The sequence below is a fragment of the Accipiter gentilis genome, chromosome Z (genome assembly GCF_929443795.1).
Source record: "Accipiter gentilis chromosome Z, bAccGen1.1, whole genome shotgun sequence".
NCBI lineage: Eukaryota > Metazoa > Chordata > Aves > Accipitriformes > Accipitridae > Astur > Astur gentilis.
The window spans coordinates 460,510-484,560 of record NC_064919.1 but is presented as its reverse complement, the minus strand read 5'-3'; the positions used below and the strand labels follow the sequence as shown (position 1 = coordinate 484,560).

Sequence of the window (24,051 nt, the reverse complement as noted above, 5' to 3'; positions counted from 1 at the left end):
CTCTGAAAGACACAGACGAAAGAAAAAAAACTAGGAAAATACAGATTCTGCTCACACACACTCACGCCAGCGTCTCAAAGCTGCTCAGAAGCCAACCCACATTTTTTGAGCAAGCAACTCGCAGGAGATGGGATATGCACTTGCTATGCCTGCCCTAGTTTTCATTCCCTTTACGTTCCGCTGCTGCGAACAACGTGAAAAGGTTTTTGGCATCGACGTGTTCTCCATAAACCATCAAGCAGAGTCCCTTACTCCACCCTCTCGAGGCAGAGCATCTCTCCCCCTTGGCAAGAGCGGCATTAAAACTTGCATCAGCAGCGAAAACTAGGTGCAAGGGGTTATTGCCCATGCTCTCCCAGCAAGAGCTACCTTCCTCCTCCTCACTGTAGTTATCTTGGATGAGTTATCAAGCAATAAGATGGAAACACTAAGTAAAACCCTTACAAGGAGCCAGCTTTTTGGAAATAGATGATAGACAGAGTAAGCATTCAGAAAAGGGTTGTAAGTGCTGTCAAAATAATGTATGTCAAGAAATACAGCCTTGTCTAGAAAATGTATTGCTCCTGTAAGGTTGTTTGTGGTTTGTTTGTTTGTTTTAAAAAAGCCTTTCTTTTAATTGATATTTGGAAGAAAAATGTTTTGTAGTTTACAGAACTTACCTCTCCTTATTAAAAAAAAAAAAAAGTGCAGGGGAAGGGTGTTAAAAATAGAATAACCTTCAGCATCAGAGTGAACGCCTCCTGCATACAAATTGAGTCAGAAGAGACAGATTTTAAAAAATGGTTTGTGTATACTTCATTTATCAGGAATCTCTTCCTAAAGCTATGGCCTATGCAAGTGCCATAAATTTTCTTTTAGAGTCATCTCTTTTAGAGGGAAACTTCACTTTTACCATCTTAAAAATGAAAAACAAACCTCACACACTACTCATTATTTCTTTTAATCATCCTGGTTCTATGCAGACCATAATTAATCTGGGAAAATAAAAGGCTTACTGTTGTATCGCATCACTCAGCAAACCTGCTAACTCAGCAAAAGTATTTATTACTTCCCATGCAACGCATAAAAACTATGATTCAAACCAGGGAGAACTTCAGTGTTCTGGGTCTTGTTATAGGTTCATTGTACTTTTAATTTTAAGCAAATTTTATTTTAAACCTTAGATTTCATTGGGATGCTGGTTTGAGCTTTGTATGTAGATACACCCAATTCAAAGTTATCTGTATTTAAATTTCTATCCTGCAATTGCACAGGACACCAAGAGAATATATGCCAGCTTCCCCAAAAATGGTGTAAAAATTAAAAGCCAGGAAAAGGGCAGTAAATAGATTTCTTTCCATCCTGACCTCAATATTGGATATATTATTTTTCCCCTTATTTGATTGATGGCTTTTACATACTACCTCCAAACTGCATACGTGCACATTGTTCACTGATTTTAAATTACGATTCCTGCCACAGAATTAGTGCAAACAGTTGCAGCTCTGCAGGTTTTCATGGTCTAAATTTCAAGGACCAACATTATGAACACTGTTCTGGTCATGTGGATGTTTTTATTTTTTTCTAAACTGCTTGAATAAAAGTACATTCCTCCTGCATTTTCAGGTTCAAAGGTTAACATCTGATACTGAGGTTGAAGCATTCTCTCTTTTGTGTACTCAGGGAAAGAAAAATATTATTTTTTCATTGCTGCAGAAGGTACCTCCCCCGCCCCAGGTTTTCTCCTTCATTAACATCAAAGAAAGGACCTTGTAGCCCGGATATAATCCAGCCATAGGACTGACATATCAATGAGATATTCTGCAGTCCAGGAAAATTTAGTGATGTTGCTCTCTAATTCAAGGAAAAGAAAAAAAAGTAGGGGGGTGGGAATTGATACAGATATTCATCCCACTTTTGATGACTCATGAGATAAGCTTGGGAAAGCCACCCTGAAGAACACATATCAACAAGCAAGCCCAAAATCCCTGGACTGCTCCATGCTACTTCAATGCTTCCCCAGAGCAGTCCTATAATATTTGATGCCAGGAGGACACCTGAGAGCCAAACGTGTTAGCCAAACACCTCAGTCAAAGCAACAAATCTGTGCTTGAGGCCAGTAACCTGCAGAACCTACTCTGCAAGATGGGGAGCATGTGTCAGTCACTCAAAGCCCAGGGTGAACAGTCTCCATCATGAGCCACACCTGGACCAATGTCCACTATCAAACCCTGTGAATATGTTTCGTGGGCTTTTATGCCTAAGGTGATCCTACAATAGCAGATGCCACCATTACCATAACTCAAGAGTTTCTTTATGCACTAATGACATTTTTTGCAGTAGGGGACTAAACTGGATCTTCACCATGAGTTGTTCTCACCATCAAAAACATTCACCCTTGCAGACTTGAAAAGGAAGCCTCTTCCCCAACGTAGTTATGCACCTCTTCCAAAACAGAGCAAGACTTTCCCTTCTTCCCACATGTATAGGAATATTGTAGATCTGTAGTCAAGCCACAGACCATCTAGCTGTCTGGATTCCCTTCTCCTACATGTGTTATTTTGGAGACATTAATTTAATTTTGTCTTCACAAGGGTGGTCAGTACATTCTTCCTTCACAAGGTATACACAAAGCTCCCTGCTTTGCATAAGCTGCTATTACCAACTATTATACAAATTACTTAAGCTGCAGCTATTAGTCTAAAAATACAAGATGATCCTAACTATAATGATAAAAGAGCAAGAAAAATATCTCTAGGGCATCAGACAGTCGCATGAAAGGAAAGCTTTGCAACTCTATTTTCCATTGCTCCTTCAACTAATGCTCATAATTAAGTAAAAAGGGGGAAAGAATTTTTGCTCTGCATTTCTCTCTCTCTCTCCCCCATTAAACTATTTCGTTAATCAAGTTGCTTTCAGAGTCAACCTACAACAAATAGCCTCTTCTAGGAAACGCGTGACCCATTACTAGTCCTTGAGTTAACTATACTTACACACTAATCTGCTGAAAAGCAAGGCATAAAGACTGTTTGAGGTCAAGTTGTGCATACGTTTATGTAAGCCTGGTCCTCCTTCATTTAAGGACCCTGCTGATGAATACTGGTGAAAAAGCAGAGCAAACCCAAATCTAGATGCAATGGGAGCAAGAAGTCTAATTTGGGTTAGTTATACCCTTTTTACGTCATTCTGACAGCATAAAAAGTAGCTAAACCATTGTGTGTTGCTCTTTTTAAAGGTGAGAGCAATATAAAGTCAACTTCACATCCAGAGAGTTGTGCATCCCTACGCTCACCAGAAACTCAAGAAAAATGCACAATTTCCTCCAGTAAATTACTCCCCTCCCAGTTTCTCAGGACATCCCTCGGGCTTCCCTTCTGCAGCTGATGCAACTACAACCAGCATTTTATGTGCAAGTTAGGGTTCCCAGTCCTGCTGACTGAATAATCTGCCACAAAAATCTAGTTTTATCAGGAACACGAAACAGTTTCTCTCACTTCCAGACTGCAGGTGAGTAACTAAACTGAACAGGAACTGAACTATGAATATCTCTATCACTGAAAAAAAAACAAACACACTTTAGGTCCACATTCAAGGGTTTTACACCTTGTTAATGTGAATATTCCATGAAATGAATTAATAGAGCTCATGTTGCTGCTGCTGCAGCCAAGTGAGATGTAACCATCATCCTGACTGCGATTGTCCCAAGATGGTCTTGAAGGACTTAAAGACTGGCGTCCATGACCATCCCCAGCTCACTTCGACCTTAACGTGGCAAATTTTGGTGTTGCTGAGCATCAGTAGAAGGCAAGGGATGGAGGTGGCTTGTCTCCATTTGCTCTTGCTTGAACTCACAAGACTTTAGAAAGCTGTGTTGGCTGCAGGACGGTATCTGACCCTTCCCTGGCAGCAAGCTCTCACTCCCACTCAAGGCTCTATAGTTTTATTGAAGAAAGTAACGGTTAATGCTATTATGCCCATTCCCAAGCAGATGGATAACAAGATCACTAATGGGAGAAAAGATTTCCTTAAAGCACCATTGGCACTGCTAGCTTTTCTCCTTATCAACAGTTGTACAGGTTTTTCCTCATTTTCTACCAATCATCACAGTTTCTTTTCAGCTGCAGCCCCAGGAAAGCCATTTTCCAAGACCTCCCTTAGACCAGTCACTGCATGGCTTTGGGACCTGCATAATATGAAAACTAATGATTTGCTTTCTCCCCAGCTGCAGGTTTTCTTTGATAGTTTGGATGAAAGAGAGAGTGAAGAGCGGTAAGAGGTGAGGATGCCCAGCACATACTCATGGGAAACCCTAAAGCCTTAAACCTCGCTTTTCCACACCAGAGCAACCACCACCTCCAATTTTCAAAGGAATTCAAGTTTGCTCCCGAAGTCACTGTTTTTGAGGGGTTAAGTTCATGTTGGGGGGAAAAAAACCCACCTCCAAAGCAAGCCATTTTGTATTTCATGGAAGGAAGCTCTGGGGGTTTTTTCACTCCTGTACAGCAAACTGACAGACCATATTATTAAATGATATTGTGTTACAGAATCCTGAAATTTAACTAGTTGAACATTATTTCAACCCCTCCTAAGTATCCACCACTTCCATTCATGTCAAGTTTTTGAGCTGTTTCAATAATGAAACTCATTCTTTCAGCACTTTGTTAAATGTGGTACTTGAAGGTGATGATCGAGGCAGCAAGAAAAGTGGGAAAGAGACAACATACAACTAAGTGACAAAAATTAAAATAAAATAAAAGGGAAGCATCCAGGTAAGGAAGTTAGTGGAACTACAGATTTAGTAGAAAAGAAAAAACAAGTAAGTTTAACAAATGGCCCCACAATTTCACTCAACAGAACTTGCCAGTAAGGAAAACAAACTGATCTTTGAAATAATAACAAAAAACCCAACCTGAAACTGTAGTCCAGCACCTTTTCTGAGCACAAGCCAGTTGGTTATCTTTATGTCCAGGTTCTCTTCTAGCCCCCATCACTGATTAAGACAATAATTGCAAGCCTACCTCTTCCAAGCTTTTCAATATCACACAGAATTTTTCACATCAGAATTTTATTTCTTTTGTCCAGGAACAGTCCCCATCTCCTGATCATGGGTAATTTCATTCAGAAATATTCAGCTGCTTGCTGGAGTATGTCTGTCCATTCTGCAGTCCTAAAGCGAGTTCTGTCCTGTTGGAAAATAATAACAAGGACCGAATTAGCAATTCCTCCAATTATTCCGGCATATGACTCTTAAGAATGTGAACAGTAGCACAATGCATGCAGCAGTTAATACCTTAAATGCTTACTTGATTGGAATCGCTGGCACAAGCAGTGTTTGCAATTACTTTCCCTGAGTGTTACTTAAATACTGAAGCCACAATATGCCACCACCAGGCCCCCAACCTTGCTTTCTGAAAGAAAAATTAAAACAGCTTCCATTGAGAGGGAAGATTATCACTTCAAAATCCCATTTAAAGACAATTTCGCCTGCTCTAGGGTTGACGCATGAGCCTGTAAATCCTTTCTGACCGCTTCAGGGCAGCATTAGAGAAAAATTCCAATGCACAACTGAATTTATTTTGAGCAGCACATCTGATAATCAAGACAAACTCCATGATATGGCAAATAAAAACCATGAGACTCAGTAAAAATGGCACCACCCATGCAGGAGCCCATGCTATTTCTTCCACCAGCTTTAAAGCAGTGACTCAGATCAGTGGGGGAATAGGGTGCTTGTATCTTGACCGATGTTGTTTGCAATAGGACACTCTGCAGAGGTGACAGAGGCAGGCAACGCCAGTGTATTACTAAAATCCCTGTTTATTCGTACACATAGAGCAGAGCCTGATGCTTCAAGACTTGGCCTCAACCACCTGCATTGCAGTCTCCAGGGAGAAGCATTAGATGAGTTTCCACTTCTCAGATATTTCATTGCAGCAGAACAGAACTCCCAAACATCATGTTTGCTGCTTCACCTGCTCCCTTTGAAATAAAAATCTTGCTGCCAGCCATGATGAACTAACTTCTACCGGCTCCTCTGAGACCACCACAGCATGGAGTGATGTCAGGCATTTTCACGGCTTACCATGTTGAACACCTGTCCAAAGTCACCTCCAATACATGTTCAGGTTTGGAGAAGGATTTAATGGGGTTAGAAAATCTAAATATTAATGTTAGGGACATAAACATTGCTAGTAAAAATACTACTGTCTTTCTTCATTACAGCCTGGGGAAAATAAACCTGTTAATAGTGGTACAGCTCAGGTATTTTGGAGCGTACTCATAGTCAGCAGCAGCCTAGATGAACATTAAGGAACAGCTGTTAGCAAAGAACGACAAACAGCACAATCTTGTGCTGATTCAGTTCCTATTAAAGAGAATCTTAAGTCACCAGGTATGATTTTATTATGAAGGACAGGTCTTCAAAAATTCAGACGAGTAGTTCGTTGAGTCAACCGGAGCAGGCAGCATGTAGCAGCACAGGCAGCAAATAGCCTTGCAGCTGGCTTTCAAGGGAATTAAAATCTCAACTTGATGGAAAAAGTGCCCAAAACCTTAACTGCTGGCCAGGGTCAACCCACAACTTGTTATTGCGTTTCAACAACAAAAGGTCAGAGAACTTAGTCCCGTTGCATGGAGTAGCGTTATTCATCACGTACAGACTTCATTGCTGTATGCTGGGCTATAAGCAATAATACAAGATTAATCTTGGTGCTGCCCATGCAGGTGGAAGTGGCTGGGTTGGGCACATTTGGAATTTAATAGGAAAAAGTTCAGTCAACTCTGCTATTGAATTATTCCATGAGTTTAGATGAGAGTTAACTAGCAAAGTTCCAGCTGTGAAACAAGAAATCCATGTCAATGTGATTGCAGATGTTTGCTTTGTTACCTACAAACTACACAGGCATTGGTACATGAGCACGAAGATGTGACAGATCATGTCTGAGCAAATGCATAAGGAAAATGAACTCAATTTGTGGATAGTAGGCAAAATTTTTAAAAATGGTTTAAGCTGGGGGGGTTCTTTTGTCTCCAGTATTTGGATTTCAAGTGTTTTGAATAGGCTAGACTGGACAAGCCTTGAAGCACCAATTATTATTTCTACAATCATGCTGAAACCAAGAACTGCAGCAAGATGAAGTGTGGAAAAAGGTACAGGGTATTTACCCTTCAAACAGATAAAGGGTATTTACCCCTGTTCCCATGAGCAGTGTCTCCTTGGGTGGAGACACATCTTCTCACGGGTAGCTAGAACAAGGCCAGAACACAACTGAAGAGAATATTTCATTAGCAGACTTACCCAGGTCTTCTCCACCTCTAATATCTGCATTCCTTCTTCTGTTTGTTTTGCTTCTGCAGTATTAAACACTTTGGGTCACACGGTCACGATAAAAAACCAAACATAGTATGTTTAGTTGTGCTTGCACATACTGCTCAACAAATTAAATTGAGGGAGATTAATTCAACTGAATTCAATAATGCTAACAAAGGAAGTCAGGCACTTTCTGCTCCTCCTGTCTTCGTGGCATATTTTCCATTATCTTGGTGTTGGTTACACAGTAAAAGCCTTCGTAATCAAGTGATATGGGCAAAGAAACCAGACCTTTCAAATGAGTTCTGATATGGAGACATCATAGACTGAATGCTCAGTCCATTGCTCTAAGTGGTACTCATCTACCTCAGATATCACTCAGATGAGTATAAGAGACCTAATCTGATTTCTGGAACAAAACCAAAGCGTAATCTTTCCCCAGCAGGTCTTTCCCCACCCTGTCCCAGCAATACACAAAGAGCCACAGTGAAGAGGAAACACCCAAGACCTAGTAAAAAAAAAAAAGCCTGCAGCACTGCTGGCACACAGTTCAAATGCTTTCAGGTGAAAGAAAAAATGGAGCATCCCAGCAAGACAACTTGAAGGTAAAAGCAGTGGGTCTTCTCAAGAGACTCCACTGTCACTAACAGCTCTACATAAATCCCTGGCAAACCAACCCAAGTCTATTCTAACCCACATGAGACTGTTTTTAAAGCCTTAGGTCCATCCTAGACCCTATTTACTACATCACTACCAGCAACAGCTTCTTTAGAAGAGACACAGACAAAGAGGATCACGCACGCATATAGCGATTTCACCAATTTGTTCTTCATATGCCATTGCTTTCCCTTCTGGTGACTACTGCACTTCCCTACGAAGAAACACAGCAGAGAAGTAATACAGCTCAAAGGTTGGATATAGAAGCAATCCTCCATTAACATCTGAGCATCCCCAGGAAGAAGCAGGCTCAATGCAACGAAAGAGTGGTGGCAGATGAGATCAATGGACTTCATGTACCTACCTTCTCTCCTTTCAATAAAAAAAAAAAAAAAAAAAAGAAAAAAGGATCATTCAGAGGTTGACATGGTAACCAACTGCAATGTGGTACGCCTATGGCACTTCACAAAGGGATAGCCGCTATTGAGGCAAAGATACGCTGAAGTCCGCAATGCAGCCTCCGTGCTCCGAGCAGAGGCTGCGTGCAGCAGGATGGCATTAACTTGTAATGTCTTGAAAGTTGAAAATTTTTATTTATTTATTTATTTTTAAGTCTAAGATGAATTCTGGTAGTTTTCTTGCAATAACCTTATACTGCAAAATATCAAAAAACGCAATAGAAAATACCTTGTTCAAATCAAAAGAATGAAAGATATATAACAAACCTCAGTATGAGAGAAACTAAGAAGAAAAATAAAGACAAAGAATAATAAAAAAAAAGAGCACCTAATAGTGTGAAACAGGTTGGAGAGAGTGCTAGCAGCAAGGCTAGCAGGTGATCTGAAGTGGTTGGACTGCCTTAGCAACCTTGCATCATCACTCTTACATACTCCCATCTGGCAGAGCCAGGGGCCAGTTCTCAGATGCAAGAGCTGCCTCCCAAGAAGTGTTTGTGTCTACCTAGCCATATCGCTAACTTGGAGCAAACATGTCTACTCTTTTTAGCCATTTCATTTGCTGAGGAGACCTCTGACAGCGATGCTCAACAAGCAGAGAAGTCTTTTGGAAGAAAATACCGCCGTGCAACCTGAGGAGCTAGCACCATTTCAGGAAGGCATTGCTTCAGCAGCTCTTTGGGACCTTCAGAATTGACTGGAAACTCAAAGCAGTCATCAAGTTGGGTCTGGAGACCAGTCCACATCAAAAGTCAGTTCCAGCAGGAATGCCTCATTGTAGAGGAAAAGAACAGGCTCAAGAGGTGGTGAACAAGGGAAGGTGTTCTCTGGTAACGTTTACTTCTCAGTATGGATAATCCTGACCTCAGCTTTGGCAGCAAATCTTCATTAGCTCATTGCAAAATAACCCAAGATCCTCCACAGAAGGTACAATGTCATCTTATGATGGTTTCAATGGTCACCTGGTTATTTCTTCCAATGTACAAAGAACCTTTTCTGATGTCTTCTTGGAAAACAGGAATGAAGAAAAATCACTGGCTACAGAAGATACTCCTCTAGACCAACAGAGCAATTGAATTATTCGACTGAGCTGAAAACAGTCAATATTTCTAAAAGCAAAGACGTGCCCTCACTTAAAAGAAAAACTTAGCGTGGAAGTGATCTCTTGAACCAGCACCACACCAACCCCTGCCTCCTCCTCACCTGAAAGCAGAGAGGCTTTACTGAGGCCGGGAGACATGGATGTGATTAGAAAGGAGACACTTGTGAGGACCTAAAGGTTATTTCTTGACCTCCTTATATTCATAAAGAGCCACCAAAGGAAAGAGAGGAATATGGAATGCTTGGCAATCCATTTGTGCAATATCATTCTGTCTTGGTAATATAGCATAAAGATCCCAGGACTCAAGGTAAGAAAGGATTAACCAGAAACAAAGGGAATTGAGATAAGGGGCAGATGACAAGATTAGGACGTGGGTAGGTGCTTTAGAAAAACCCTCAGACTCTGGCATGCAAGCCTGTAACATTTAAAGTCTGCTGGAGCCTAAGCAGAGAACGGTGCTCTGATCTGCGATGATTCATAGCGTGCAGGAACACAGATATGATATCCAGCCATCTCTAGAAGGAGGTGTCACAATGCATTTCCAAAAAGCCACTCTCAGTCTGTTATTAGCTCAAGGAGACAGCCCTGAAGGCATGGCAACAAGTGCTGAAATACAGTATTTCACTGAAAAGACTCGCTAACTCTTCTTTGCTGAGCTTCAAAGAGTTACCAGACAATTGGTTATCACAATGACAGTTCATGCTTGATGGAGAGTGGGTGCCGAGGGGCCGAGTTAAACCTGTTATTCAGACCTGGCTGTTTGGTCTAGACAGGCATCAGAAGAAGTGATGAGGTGCCGATGGTGCTTCGTCAACTCGGCTGTGAAAGCACACATCCCCTTACACAGCAGGGGAAGGTGTATTGCCCCTAAAACTGGCCATGTAAGTCCCTTTTTGCTTTATTTTTATGGATGCAGAACAGAGTTTAAACCAGCTCACGTTCAGCCTCAAGGATTAAAGGCACGAAGTTACTTCCACTGCTGTGCTTCAGAGTTGTGCCTCTGAGGGTAGGATGCCATCGGGTATTGAAATGAGACATCTGAAAAATGGAAGCCACTTACACCCACTCAAAAGCCTTGGGGGAAAAAAAAAACCCAAACCAAACCAACCTCTTGCCCCCTCCCCCCCCCCCAAAAAAAACCAAACCCCAAAACAAACCAAGAAAAACCCTGTTGTTTTTATTGCAGGTATTCTGGACTCTTTTGTAGCAAGAATGCTGATGTGCTTTTACCTCCCGAAGTCTCTACAGCAGGGTGTCTATTTTGTTTCGAGTGTTACAGCAAGAATACCTTGCCTAGTTGTTCCTCCATTAAAGGATTGTTTATTAAACCAAAGGGCCTAATTTGCAGTTTTCCACAGGCAAGAACCAAGCTGACAAGTATTTAAGGTTTATGTTGGATACCTTTCCTGTGCTGATGCCAATGGAATATTTTGGACTGAATAAGGCATTTGAAAACTCTGTGCTGCCTTTCCCCTATGCAGCAAAAACCCCTACCTTCTCCGCAGACGACAAGCCCCAAATCCATTAATATATAGGAGTCGCAATTGCAATTCTGCAGTCTCTGCTCTCCTCCAGAAAGCCAGATGCCAATAACCGCTTCTAATTTTGAAGTCATCAGTGATGCAAATAAATTCAGATTGCAGCTCTAAGAAACACGGTTCTTCCCAATTTTCAAATGCCTCCAGCCTACAGACATTAACAGATATGTATTTTCTTGATCTTATTCTAGGACAACATACAACTGTAGAGGGGAAATAGCTGGCAGCACTCCCATCAGACAGCAGCTGGAAAGCCAAATCCTGACTACACCAGCTCCAAAACAGGTCAGCTGGGCTGAAATAACCGTGGATAGGCAATACGAGGGGCAAAGCCTGATTCCGAAAGCAACCTGAGCACCTCAAAGCTACGGTTTACCTTTGCTACCATCAGCTTCAAAGTCAATCTGCTACCACAAAAAGCTGGTTCAGATTCAACAGAGGGGCTGGCTGTATATTTTATAGAAAAGGTCATCAGCGGCAGCTAAGAGGGGTTGCTCCTCAGCCTGCAGTAATCAAAGATTTCTAAAAATAAAATAAAAAAAACCCAAACAACAAAAACCCATAACCAGGAGCTATAAACCATACTTGGATAGCGATTTGTCTGTGCAATTCATAAGTTGTATTTTTACATCCATGCTCCATTGTGTCTAGGAGTTGCTTCTGTTTTCTTCCCTTGGCATTTTTCCTACCTGGAGGCTTATCACACAGATGTTTGTGCTGCCTGCTGCCAAGGCCCTGGATTTGACACGCGCTCGCTTTCATCTCCAAATTCATGTGGTTACACCGTGGCCAAACAGCAATTGCTGCTGAAGTTCCTAGTGAGCGATTGGCAGGCTGGTAAAAGCAGTTGCAAGCACCTCATGGTAATAACATAACACCTTCCCATATTATTCCAGAATCAGATTAGTGGATGCCCTTTCTTGCCATGCAATGCCATATACACCGCCCTAGAAATATCCTTATTCGGAGATTAGCTCTTTGAATCAAGAGAGCCCAAGACCCTGAATGGGGCGGAAACTTGCTGCACACACTAAAGAACCCAAAAACCAAATTGCTCTGATAAACCGTGTTCACCAAGGCATTCATAAAACATAGAGGTGGGTAGTTATGTCATTTATTTATACAATTGCATTATAGACAATTTATTACTGATACTTTAGCTCTCGTCTAGCACAGATTCCTGATGGATAGAATCCATTCATCATAGCATCAGCCTAGAGCCGAGTATGAAGATCATCAGGGTCCTGCACTTCACTTTTGGAGATGAGCTCTACACCAGGACTGCACCAAGCTCTTGGATCCTGCTGGAACCTCAGGCACCAGGCTCACATTGACGTGCTGATCCCTCACTCCATGGGACACACGGGTTGGTCCCATGGCAATTCAGCAACATGTCTCCGCAGCTTTCTGGTCCAGCTTTCATTAGCAGCATGGGTCCATCATCAGCCTGTACCTCCAATTCAAGCACAGCACCATGGCAGGATGAGCTAAAGACAGCCATGAGCTGGCCCTGGAGAGAGGCTGGTCACCCCCAATTCAGGTACCAAAAGGAAGTGAAACCAGTTGATGTTTCCATTCCTGCAACCAAGGATATCACATGCATAGATCTTCCAGATGCCCGTTCAGATCTGCCCCAAGAAGCGGTTGTGTGCTCTCCATATCGCAGCATGGGATATATCCTTAGGTTTTCAGAGACTTCTCTGCACACAGCAATAATGCAGGCCTTTCATCAGTTTTAGCACCTGGAAGCAACATCTAATATAAGCACAAACCTCCTGGGGTTTGCTTGGCAGGAACAGGAAAGAAGTCGAGGGTAGAGCTGGTACCCACAGCATTAAGCATCTCGTGATCTTAAAAACAAGGACAAAAGAGAGAAATGCTGATGTAGGAAGACCTCAACATTCTTTTTTTGTTTGTTTTTTGCTACCAGCCATTTCCCAAGGAAGACCAGTGTTCGCAAAAGGCAAATCTGGAGCACCAGGAACTCTTATTTGCAGTGAGATATCTGGAATTTTTTTTTATCAAGCCTGCAATAAACACCCTTGAATATAGGTAAGAGAATGTGACATCAAATGCAAGTGCCAGTGATTAGGCTCCCCCAGATAACATTTTCTTGTTATTTTGGGGGTGGAAAACACAATCCCCCCCCCCATCAGCTTTGTTATTAGCATAAAATGAATTTTCTTCTGGCATGTGACCCCTTCAAACAGCAATGTAGGATCACACCAGCTCATATAACTACTCATGTAACTTTATATACTATGGAATCCTTAATTTTCTTACTTGAAAGTAACTGCTCTTCAGCAACATTTTGTCTCCACGCAGCATTTAATGATGCCCCTCCCCGCGCAGGTCAGAAACACACACAGATGCATGTAGACACATCTACAGGTCAGAAAAGTCTATTCTGATGAAAATAGGGCTCAATTTCTCTCCAAAATACTGTTTCAGTATAAGAAGTATGAGAATTAGGAGCTTCTTCTGCAGGGCAGAGAACAGGACCAGAGCTAATCATGGGTACTGCAATGCTGGGAAGCTCAGAACACCTCCCAAGTATCCCCCCTGGGAAGCGCCAGTTTGGGCAGTCACCAACTCATGCTGCTCCTCACCCAACAAAGCACAGAGCGCATGAGCAAGGACTGTCACAGATCAACCATAAACACACCGGCGACCTTCAGCTTCCAGAATAGGTCAGGAAGAAGAGTCATAGGGTCCAAATAATTGTGGCTGCCCCACAACCCCTTCCAGTTACGCCTTCCATCTTCACTTCCACACTTGCCATCATAATCTAAATTTCCATCTGAGAAACAGTCCACTTCATTGAGACAAAATACCTGGAGGTAGTGTCTTAGAGAGAAGGGATTACCAAACTCTACATGCTTTGTCCCTTCTTTCCTTTCTGCTGCACCTATCATGGACCCAAAGAGCAGGTCCAAAGCATCAAGACTGGAAACTAGTCCCTTCTTATTAACTTCTCTTCCCCACCCCCCCCAGAGAGATTAATTATTTTTGCGGCTCCTCAACATGTAGCACACTCATTTTCCTCAGCATTTGTATTTGTTATCCCAGCTGACATCATTTAGTTTGTCAGATCCCACAGAGAGTGATCGAGCCAATGGAAATTGCTCTGGCTTTAATTACATATGAGGTCCTCCACAGCAGTTACTCCTAATGATGAGATGCCCCAACATGGCAGATACACTGCTAATTTAGCAAAACATTTAAAAACTAGAGCAAAGTACTTAAAAAGGAAGGGCAACTAAGAACCGTGGTCACAGCCAAGCTGTTGTTGCCCCATACCTGTGGTTAAAGCTGTGTATTAGCAATGAATAAAAATTTCTAGTCACAGATTTGCTGTATTACCATGCACAGCCCTCCTTGAAAAAAATCTGGGGAGAAACTGCCTCAGACCTGACATTTGTACCCAATTGAAACCAAGACCAAGCACCCCTGGCCTGAAGTCCCATGGGGTGATCAGGGGCAGAGTCGTAAAAGCCATCTCAGCCTTGGGAGCATGCGATCCCCTCCCCCCAATAAAATTCCCATCCTGGGAGCAAGAAGATGCAGAGAGAAGTGGCTGAGGAGCCTCTTTAAAGGATGCCCAGTAAACGATCACTTTCACAGTAAGTTCACTACTCTATCATCGATCCTGGCACACAGGGGCAAAAATATTCATACCTAGGTGCACTAAAAAAAATCCCCAAGACAGCTGGAGATGAAGCAGTAAAAGCTCTTTGAGTGTCAGAGGGAGATACAGGAAAAGAGAAAGAGAACACTCCTTACTACTCATTAACACAGGAATAATTCTGCAGAGCAGTGGGCTATTCCCAGAGAAGGCAGAATACAGTCCTAATGCCATAGTTGTTTAAAAAAAAAAATAATAAAAAAAAAATTGACAGGCTGCAAAAGTCTGGTAACCCAATTGTCTCTTACTGGATGGAAAATTTAGCAAGAGACTGGAAACAAAACCCAACAACTTCAACTTCTTCACTCACCTAATGCATCCTCACCTCCCTACTGGCAAATTCCTTCCTAAAACTTAGGAATTCATTAGAGAACTGCTAAAATAATCCATAAAGTATCTTAAAACCCACTGTCAAACACTGGATGGAGATGATCAGTGGAAGGTCCCTGCAGGAAGGAGGAGATGGAGGCACAAGCCCCTTCCTGCTTTACATGCTGGAATATTCAAATATGATTTGCAGCCACAACTTAATCAGATACAATAAGTATTCTCCAAACAGAAGAGGACACAGACCCAGTTTTCTTCCATGCATGCCTGGGGACTTCTCATCTCAGCCCGAAGATGCATTCCCCATGCAGTTATTAACATCATGCATATACAGATTAGAGTCATTAGCATCTCTACGTGGAAAACGTTGACATGCAAGCACACAGCTACCTCTCATCATGAAGGGGAAGATGCTACTCGCTGTAAATATTATAGCCTGCCCTATTCTGGCCTCCTCAGGAGCATGAATCACATCTCCAGATATTTTTTTATACTTGGTATTATCAAGGCATGAGTCACGGGAGAGTAGTGATATAGCAGCTCTTCTCATTCCCCAAACCTTCCACAGGGCAGGCTGAAATCTGTTTGGATTCTTGTAATGAAGTTATTTAGTAGAGGAGTCTGCTTTGTGGTAAGCCATTATCCATATTAACAGATGAGGTGTTGTCTTAAAACAAAGGAAATCCCTCAAAACATGGTCTTTACATCCATTACACTTAAAAATCCCATGGGGTGAAGTAAGGATTTAGAGAGTTCATAATTGCTTTGACTAAAGATTCCTCCAGTGCAACAAGGGGAGGATTTTGCAGGGTTTTTTGTTGTTGTTGGTTTATTTTTTTTCCCTTGCTTCCACGGAATTCACTACCTACGCCTACGTTTTACACCCGTGAGAACAGGACCCAGTTTCTCACTATGAGAGGCCACTTCTACAGCAGAGCAAAAGCACAGGGACCCTGTGCACCAGGGGTCTGCTCAGCAGACCACTGCTAACACAGCCAACTGTACAGGCAGAGCAACAACATCACTGCTCCACTTTTGTGTCCTTCAAGTTACATAAAATATGACCCAAACCAAAATATTCCACCAAGCCCAGTCTGACCAAATATAAGGTGTGGTCCAAGACCCAAACCAACCCAGCCCCTTGAAGCCCCTGAGATGCTCTGCAGCTCAGAACCAGAAGAGAATCATAAAACCATTTGGGTCAGAAAAGACCTTTAAGATCATTGAGGTGAAGCTTTAACCTCACACAGCCAAGTCCACCACAGGACCATGTCCCCAAGCGCCATGTCTACCCATCTTTTAAATCCCTCTAGGGACGGTGACTCCACCACTTCCCTGGGCAGCCTGTCCCAGTGCTCGACAAGCCTTTCCATGAAGGAATATTTCCTAATATCCAACTGAACCCTCCCCAGTTGCCACTTGAAGCTGTTTCCTCACATTCTATCGCTTCTTACTTGGGGGGGGGGGGGGGGGGGAGGGGGGGAAACCCCCCCCCCAGAACAACAAACCAGACCCCAAACAACCAACCCCAAGTCCCACTAACCTCACGTAGATATCCCCAGTACCAGATGAAGGCACTTTACCCCGCTTTTACCTTTTCTTTCTTTTCTTTTTTTTTTTTTTTTTTTTTTTTTTTTTTTTTTTAAATATCTGCAACTGCCAGCACTTTGTAATTAACAACCAATTAACGTCTGATCCTAATTCCCCAGCTTGCAGCCGGTTACCCCTCACTGGGATGCTCCCGGGGGATGCTGCTCCACCCTACCCCGATACCGGACCACCGGGACCGGGATGCTCTTGGTGGGGGGGACGGGAATACCACGTCTCCCCTACCCCAGTCAGCCGCACCGGGGCTGCGGCCGTAGGGCGGGGCGCGCTTCTTCTTCCTCCTCCTCCTCATCTTCATCATCATCATCATCCTCCTCCTCCTCCGCTGCGCGGAGCCGGGGCGGGGCGGCCCCTGCGGCAGCGGCTCTGCCCGGCTCCGCCGGTGCGGGTTGCTCCGCCGGGTGAACGGCGGAGCTGGAGGGTAACCGGCCATGGATGGGGGGGGGACGACCGGAGCGATGCGGGGTCCGCCGCCCCTCTAGGCTCGCCGGGGGAAGAGGTGAGCTGCGGGGGTCGGGGGGTGCGGTTTAGGGGTGCGGGGGGGGGGGGTTGCGGTTCCTCTCCATCCTTTATCCGCCGCCTCACCAGAGCATCACTGGGGGAGATGGGGTGCTTCCCCCCCCCGTGCCCCCCCGAAATGTTCATCCTCCGGACTTTCTGGCTTTTAAGACTCGGCATCGTGTAGGGTAAGAATAAATACCCTGGGACTAGCCAGAGCGATGCTTTCATGATTTTTTTTTTTTTTTTTCTTTCTCCCCCTCCCAGTTCTTGATAAATTGCAGTGTCATTGTCAGATATGCCTTCTGCTGCTGTGCTCGGTTTTAACGCTTCACCCCGAAGAGAGAGGTAGGATCCACCCTTACCATTGAGAGGCACGCGTTGGGTCTGTCAGAATGCAGCTTGAGCCACTGAATTTGAAGCAGAAGTGGCTGGAGTGGATTTTTACAGGGCAGAAGGGTTCCTAGTGGGCAGTTCAGATGATGGTTACCGATGCTTTCATCTTGCTTTTCATGCATTTTTGTTCCTTTTCTTTGGTACTTGGATGGCAAGGTACGCCTGCTTGCTTTGCAATCCTATTTTTTTTGCAGGGTCTTGAGTGCAGCGTGTCCTTTACGCGGTGGTACAGCCCGAGGATGGCATGTTGCAGAGGGGTGTAAAAGGCCACAGCGAGCTTGCGATCACAACCGGTGTTAACATTGGAGCGAAACAACCCTTTAGGCTCGTTTGCTCTCTGGCGTGGAGTGACTGACACTACAGTTACGGGGAAGCGTGTAGTGTTCGTGTCAGGGGTGATAGCGCTGTCATTGAGACCGGCTAAGGTGATTCTCTGCAATCAAAACGGTGAAAAGACTGCATAGACCATGGAGCTGGACTGAGTTTGCTCAAACAGGAGGAAATCTCCTCTGATGGCATGCTGGGGAGCAGAGCAGCATAGGAACTGGGGTCTCGTTACCCAGAAAATCAGTTTGAGAATGGGGTTGTGTTTTTAGCAAAGGAAGATTTTGTTCTAAAAAAGCCCCAGAATCTCCTATTGTAGCTGATTTTTTTTTTTTTTTTTTTTTTCATTCTGCAGCTGTGAGTGAAAACTCTTGCTATGAACCACATAGGGTATTTAATCTATTTTTAAACCTTAAAAATACCTTCTATAGTCTTAACAAAAAAGCAGCAGTGGATAGTGGTTGTACTTAAAGCTCAATTTTTTTATGTGCCTGGATGATCATAATTCACAGGCAACTGGCCATTCCCCACTCAGTTCCCCCCTTTACATAATTTAGGAAGAAATTATATGTTCTTAATCTTCTGTATGATTTTCCAGGTTGGTAACCTGGGCAACTCTGAGATTGCCAGCATCGCCGCAGGCAGTGCAGCATTTTCTCTCTTGCTACCTACTGGCTTGTCTGACGCTGGAGGATTTTTCTCCAGTGCAGTGCTTGCTCACCACGTTTACCGCGAGAGGGCCCATTCTGCGCCTGGTTTTGGTGATGTGCTTGTGGGAATGGAGCTGCCTCATGCTGGACCCACACTTTTCCTTGAGGGAGGAATATCTCAACCCCTACTTGGGCTTTGCGCTGATCCTCCTAGGGCTGGTAGATCTGTGCTGTTTTCAGAGCTGTCAGGATGTTTTTAGAAGTGGATTGCATTATTACTATAACCTAATACTTGTAGTGGAGGAAGGAATCGCCGGAAAAAAAATCCCACCCTCCTGTAGTTGGGGTTGTCAATGCTTTTGTTCAAAATGTTCCATGGGAAATAAGTGGTGTGTTTAAGATGCCCCTTGTTGCCACGGGAGGTAATGTCCTACTTGGAGCTGGCGGGTGTGAGCTTAACGGTGAGTTATGGGCATCATTAGGAAGGCATTCCCGCCAGCGGGTTGTCTTGCAATGTTTGCACTTCCAGTTTGCAGGTCAGAGCTGGTGGTTGTGCACGGTGGAGTTCTTGTTCTTGCTCCAAATGAGGTGTGTAATATGGGTTTGTCGGGGGGAAAACCCTTAGGTTAGAAAAAGGATGATTATGCTCATCTCCTCTCCCCTGCTGCCAGAAAACTCCACCAAGCAATTCTTGCACTAAGCTCATTGCCGCTGATGAGGGTGGAGGATTGCTAAAGAGAAATCTAAAGAGAAAGAGATCCACAATCCTGATCTGTAGAGCAAGGGAGAGATTCCAGCATGTCCTTTGGCATCAGATACTCCTGTAGACCTGACAAAGTGCTTGGATGGCTGCAAGACAAAGGTCTCCAGGGGTGCTGTGCTATGGCTGCCAGAAACTTGGCATGGCAGCTTGTTTGAAGGCTAAATTAGCAAGTTTACAGCCTGAAGCTTCATTGGTGTTGGCTCATGGCAGGCAAGGCAGAAGCAGTGTCTTAACTCTCTTGTTGGCCTCAAGAGCAAAACTTTCTGCTTGGGTAGAGCAGGTTCTGCTGTTCCTGGTAGTGACATGAATGGGGTGGGTTCATTCTGAGAAACATGCTCCCAAATAAGCACGGACCATTCTCATGTCACAAGTCTCACCTGGTCTTGGCCTTTTTGGTGATGGAAGGTTTTGGTTTCTCTCCAAAACGGGTGTTGGTTTTGGATGTCTGAAATTCAGCTTTGAAGGGGAAGTGATTGTACCCACCCATATCCCTCCTTTGGAGGGGAGAGTTTGTCTGGAGGGAGCTTTGTTCCAAATCAGCCCTTCTCTACCACTCTGAGAAAAAGGACCTTAATAGCTGAAGTTCCTGGCATGGGGGAAGGGAAGAAATTGCAGACTTCTGTTGTGTTGGTTTTTTGGTTTGGTCCCGCCTCCGTGTCCCCTCCCCCAAAAAACAGATCTTAATGAAAATTTCCCAGGACTTTTTTTGTCTTTCTGGCAAAAGCTTCTTTTTCATTAGGAGGTTCAAAAACCAGGCAGGGAACTTCAGGCTGTTCTCATCTTTTTCAACCAGCTCTACTCATCTGTTCTGGTGGTGGGTGTTTGGAGTGGGTTTTTCTACAGACTGTCAATGAAATGCCATGGTGACAACTTCTTGGCCCATCAGTATAATCAGGCTGATCAGGTTACTCCCTCCTTTATTAAAAAAAACAACATATAATTTGCTTGAATTAATTGGGTATTAAATGACTGGATATAGATATCAATTTTGTTTCCCAGTACTTTCTGTGTACCCCAGGTTGGGACATTGCAAGGAGACAATGAACACTCAAATGAGGATGATGCAGGTGCCTTTCCAGGTGGGGTCCTTGTTTGGTCAGAGTCTTTGGATGATGTAGAGAATGGATGGACAAAAGCTAAATCCTTCCTACTGCCATCTGCAGATACAAGAGCATGTGTGCATGCCTCAACCAATCCCTGGTCCCCACCACAGAAGAGTTTTAGGTCATGGCTGAAATGAAGGTGAACTTGGTGGGGGCCAAGTAGTATTTTATTTGCTGGTTGAGCTCCACCTTGTTGCAACTGGATTCCCACTTGTTGCTTCTGCTGTTGCAGTTGACCACTGTCCTGGGAAGGGTTCAGGTGTTGGTTGTCCCTTAGAGGGAATAAAAAAATGAGGCTTCTGGCAGATCATTTCAAGATGAATGCCTCTCCTTGGGGTTCACAGATAGGCCACTCACCAGTCAAAAACTGGGATTTGGGGTTCCCCCTCTGCCCCCTGGCAAGTGTTGTTTGCCAGCCTGCTTGTAGGCTGCCTAGAGCAGAGGGCATGTCTTCACAGCAGACGTTTCTCACTGAACTTCTTTTAGAAAATGGGGGAAAAAATTGTTGTCATCTGCATGAAAGATTTTTCACTAATGTAACAGAGAAAACATTTCTATGGATTGAATAATAAGAGTTTTGTTGCAGTAGGAAATACTGGCCAAAGGAAAATTCTTTGTAATCTCAAAAGAGAACCTGCACTTTTTTTTTTTAGTTTAAATTTTTTTGTAACAAAGAGAATCTCCACTTCTCTGATCCAACACTAAGCTCTTTGTACTTTTCTGGAAGAGCAATTAGTCTGGGAAAACTGGCAACACTTAGCCCCAAAGTGACAGGAGTTCACCATGAAGCAGACTGTCTTTGAAATATGCGCGTATTCTTTTCTAATCAGTAACAATCACACTTCCAGACAGATTTCAAGGATCACTGAACCTCTGCTGAGCCCTGTCATATGCACTGACTGCAATCTGCAAAGACCAAATATGTCCTCCTTTCACTGCTGTTTATGCTTTCACTTTTCATATTCAAAGCTGAATTATTAATATTCGTATGGATGCTCTGTGACACCCAACTAGTTTCAGCCAGGCTTTTGTAATGTAAAGTGGGAAGTTTTTGTTAAACTTTAGTCTTGCCTGATGGTCACAGCTTGTTATTGTTTAAGGTGCTTACAATTGTATGCTTCATATGGTATTCAAAAGAAACATTTTGTGGTACCTTTGTATGATTCTTATCTTTAAGTTTATCAAAATAATTGTACGTGACTTCATGACTCTCCTTAGTACTTAAAATCTCAGCAATTTCAGAGCAGCTTGTGGTATTTGTGTACATCATGAGTTTGCTATTTCTTGCTGTGCTGGTCTTTAAAGGGTACAAGTAATGTCAACCTCCGCTTGCCTTTGAACTTCATGAACTGGAAAGTTCTGGAGTTGCGTCGGGGAGTGGAAGGGATGGGAGGTGGGAGGGAGACAGCCAGCTTATAAGAAAAGTTTTTCAATTGCTATACTAAAAGAGTTAACAGCAGCTGTGCTCATGTCACTGATGGTTTTTTTGGTGGGTTTTTTTGGTATCTGATGTGAGGTGGAATCAACTCTTAGACGGATGTTTTGTATTTTGGAGGTGTATGTGCTTGCCTGTTTTCTGGGATGAATGCTGGGAGCCCCAGCTGTGATGAAAATAATGTGTATTGATTGGAAAAGATCTTCCAGGATCTGGTTTAGCAAAGTCAGCAACTTGATTTCAAGCACAGGCAAATCTGCTCACCATGGTGGACAAACAGTAAATGAAATGTATGTAGGTGCAGAAATGCATGTCTCAGAATGCATCAAGGAGCAATATTTCTCTGGGAATTGGTGGTGTTCTGTTCATAGTGCCTGGAATACATCTGTGTATCACAGTAAAATGGTGATGTAACTTCTGGTTTGACTTTATATATGCAAGGTTGAGCTGGAAGGTGCAGCCTGGCTTTCATATTCGAAGAAGACCTTCCATGTTCGTGCTGAAGTCTCTCTATTTTGTGTTGCTGGCTTGCTTAGATTATTTTGCCAAATGACCTTTATGTTCAGAAAGGGTTTTTTTCTCATTTGACTGTCTCTGAAAACAGTTTGGACTTAGCCTATCGCTTGAGGTCATGACTGAAGCCAGAGAGAAGCATGACTTGGGGGTTGGACTAGATGACCTTTGGAGGTCCCACTCCAACCTAAATTATACTGTGGGTTCGTGGGATGTAACAGCTGTTAAAACGGTAGTGTTTTCTCAGTGTGCTCTGTGTGAGGCCTTTACATTTCTGCATAATAAATAATGATGGGAAACATTGCTTTTGCAGTGCATTTGCCCATCCGTGCTGGTTGCAAGCCAAGTCTGGACAGGAGGTCGTGTAACTACATGACCATATAAACTCAACCTGGTGTGACAAACTGTTGTCCCCAAACATGGCTCTGGCTGGGGCTAGGACTGCCTCAACCACAGCTGGTGGTTCCTGCTGGGAAGCTGGTTCATGTCCTTTAGATGTGGAACACGGGGACCGTGAGCCAAAATCTGTCGGCAAAATACTGTGTGCAGGCATACTTAAAACTATACTTGTTATGAGCATGAGCACTGCCCTGTATATTGGTTAGACCTGAAAAAAAGGGTTGAGAAAATTGCATTTGGCACCAGCTGGTAATCCTCTGTGAGCCTTGGATCCACTGCCCTGTTGTGCCTGGAAGTAACGAAGGCTGTTATCCTGGAGAAGACCCTGCAAGGAAAGGCGACTGCCACTTGGCAGGAGGTCTGAGATGGTTGCAAAGCAGTTGAGCATCCTTCGGGAGCTGCAAAGTTCAGAAGCTGAAGAGCAGCAGGCTCCCTCTGCGGTGGGCTCACAGGCATTTCTCTGCTGTGAAAAACAGCGGGGTCGAACAACCACATATTTCCTTTTCTTTGTGGTTTAAAAACACTGATCTATTTAGACTGGTTGCTAGAATTGAACCTATTTCTTTCTACTCCCTCTACTTAACAACTGCAAGAGACTTGAGGTACGGAATTGCTCTTTGTTTCCAGCTGGAACGAAGCACAGTTCCTGGCACAAGTTCCCTGGATGACGTTTTCACAAATTTGGAAATAGCCATGCTTGGAGCTGCCGTCTGTCCTGCTCAGCTGCTTCTGAGGCAAAAATATGTGCAAAACCTCTTCTTTTCAATGTGAAAAGAGCATGGGTTCCCTTCATGCTGAAGACACTTGAAACAGCAAGAGCACTTTGAGTGGTTCTTGTTCCCCCGATGGCTTGTCAGGGACATTTTTTTTCTTTTTTTATTAGACAAGGGTTCTCAGAGCAATGTAATTTCCTTTTTTTTTTTTTTTCTTTTTTTAATCTGAAAAATGAGATGGGTAGGATGAACGGTGATATGTAGAGCTCCATGCTACCCATCAAAGGGATCAGGAATAATGCTGTCTTGAGGATGGCTGTTCCATCCACCAGAGGCTGATTAATTTTGTAGCTTCTAATGATTCATTAAACCAGAGCTTGAATTTAAAAGGAAGTTGTTTGGGTTCTTTTTTTTTTTTTTTTTTCGGTGATTTGGGGTTTTGGGAGGGGTTGGGTTTTTTTTGGTGCTAATAGGAGCTTGCATGAGGTGTGAAACACCAAGATTCATGCATTCTTCATGCAAAGTGGGTTACAAATGCTTTTAGTCTTCAATAGCTGCTGTATAAAATGACTAGGTAACCCAGAAGACCATAGCTCA

General features: G+C 43.5%; 2 protein-coding genes across 2 annotated transcripts in view; both read left to right on the top strand.

Moving 5' to 3' along the window:
- LOC126035746 (uncharacterized protein SPEM3-like) overlaps positions 1-645 on the top strand; it is a 53,920-nt gene extending 53,275 nt beyond the window's left edge. Inside the window, 2 exon segments of the mRNA XM_049794627.1 lie at positions 540-573; positions 605-645. Coding sequence (XP_049650584.1) covers positions 540-573; positions 605-645 — 75 coding nt within the window.
- A 16,380-nt stretch (positions 646-17,025) lies between these two features.
- The window catches only part of LOC126036610 (leucine-rich repeat and fibronectin type III domain-containing protein 1-like protein), a 57,316-nt gene continuing 50,290 nt past the window's right edge, over positions 17,026-24,051 (top strand). The window contains exon 1 of the mRNA XM_049796584.1: positions 17,026-17,159. The gene's annotated coding sequence lies outside the window, so the exon portion shown is untranslated. The remainder of the gene's footprint in view (positions 17,160-24,051) is intronic.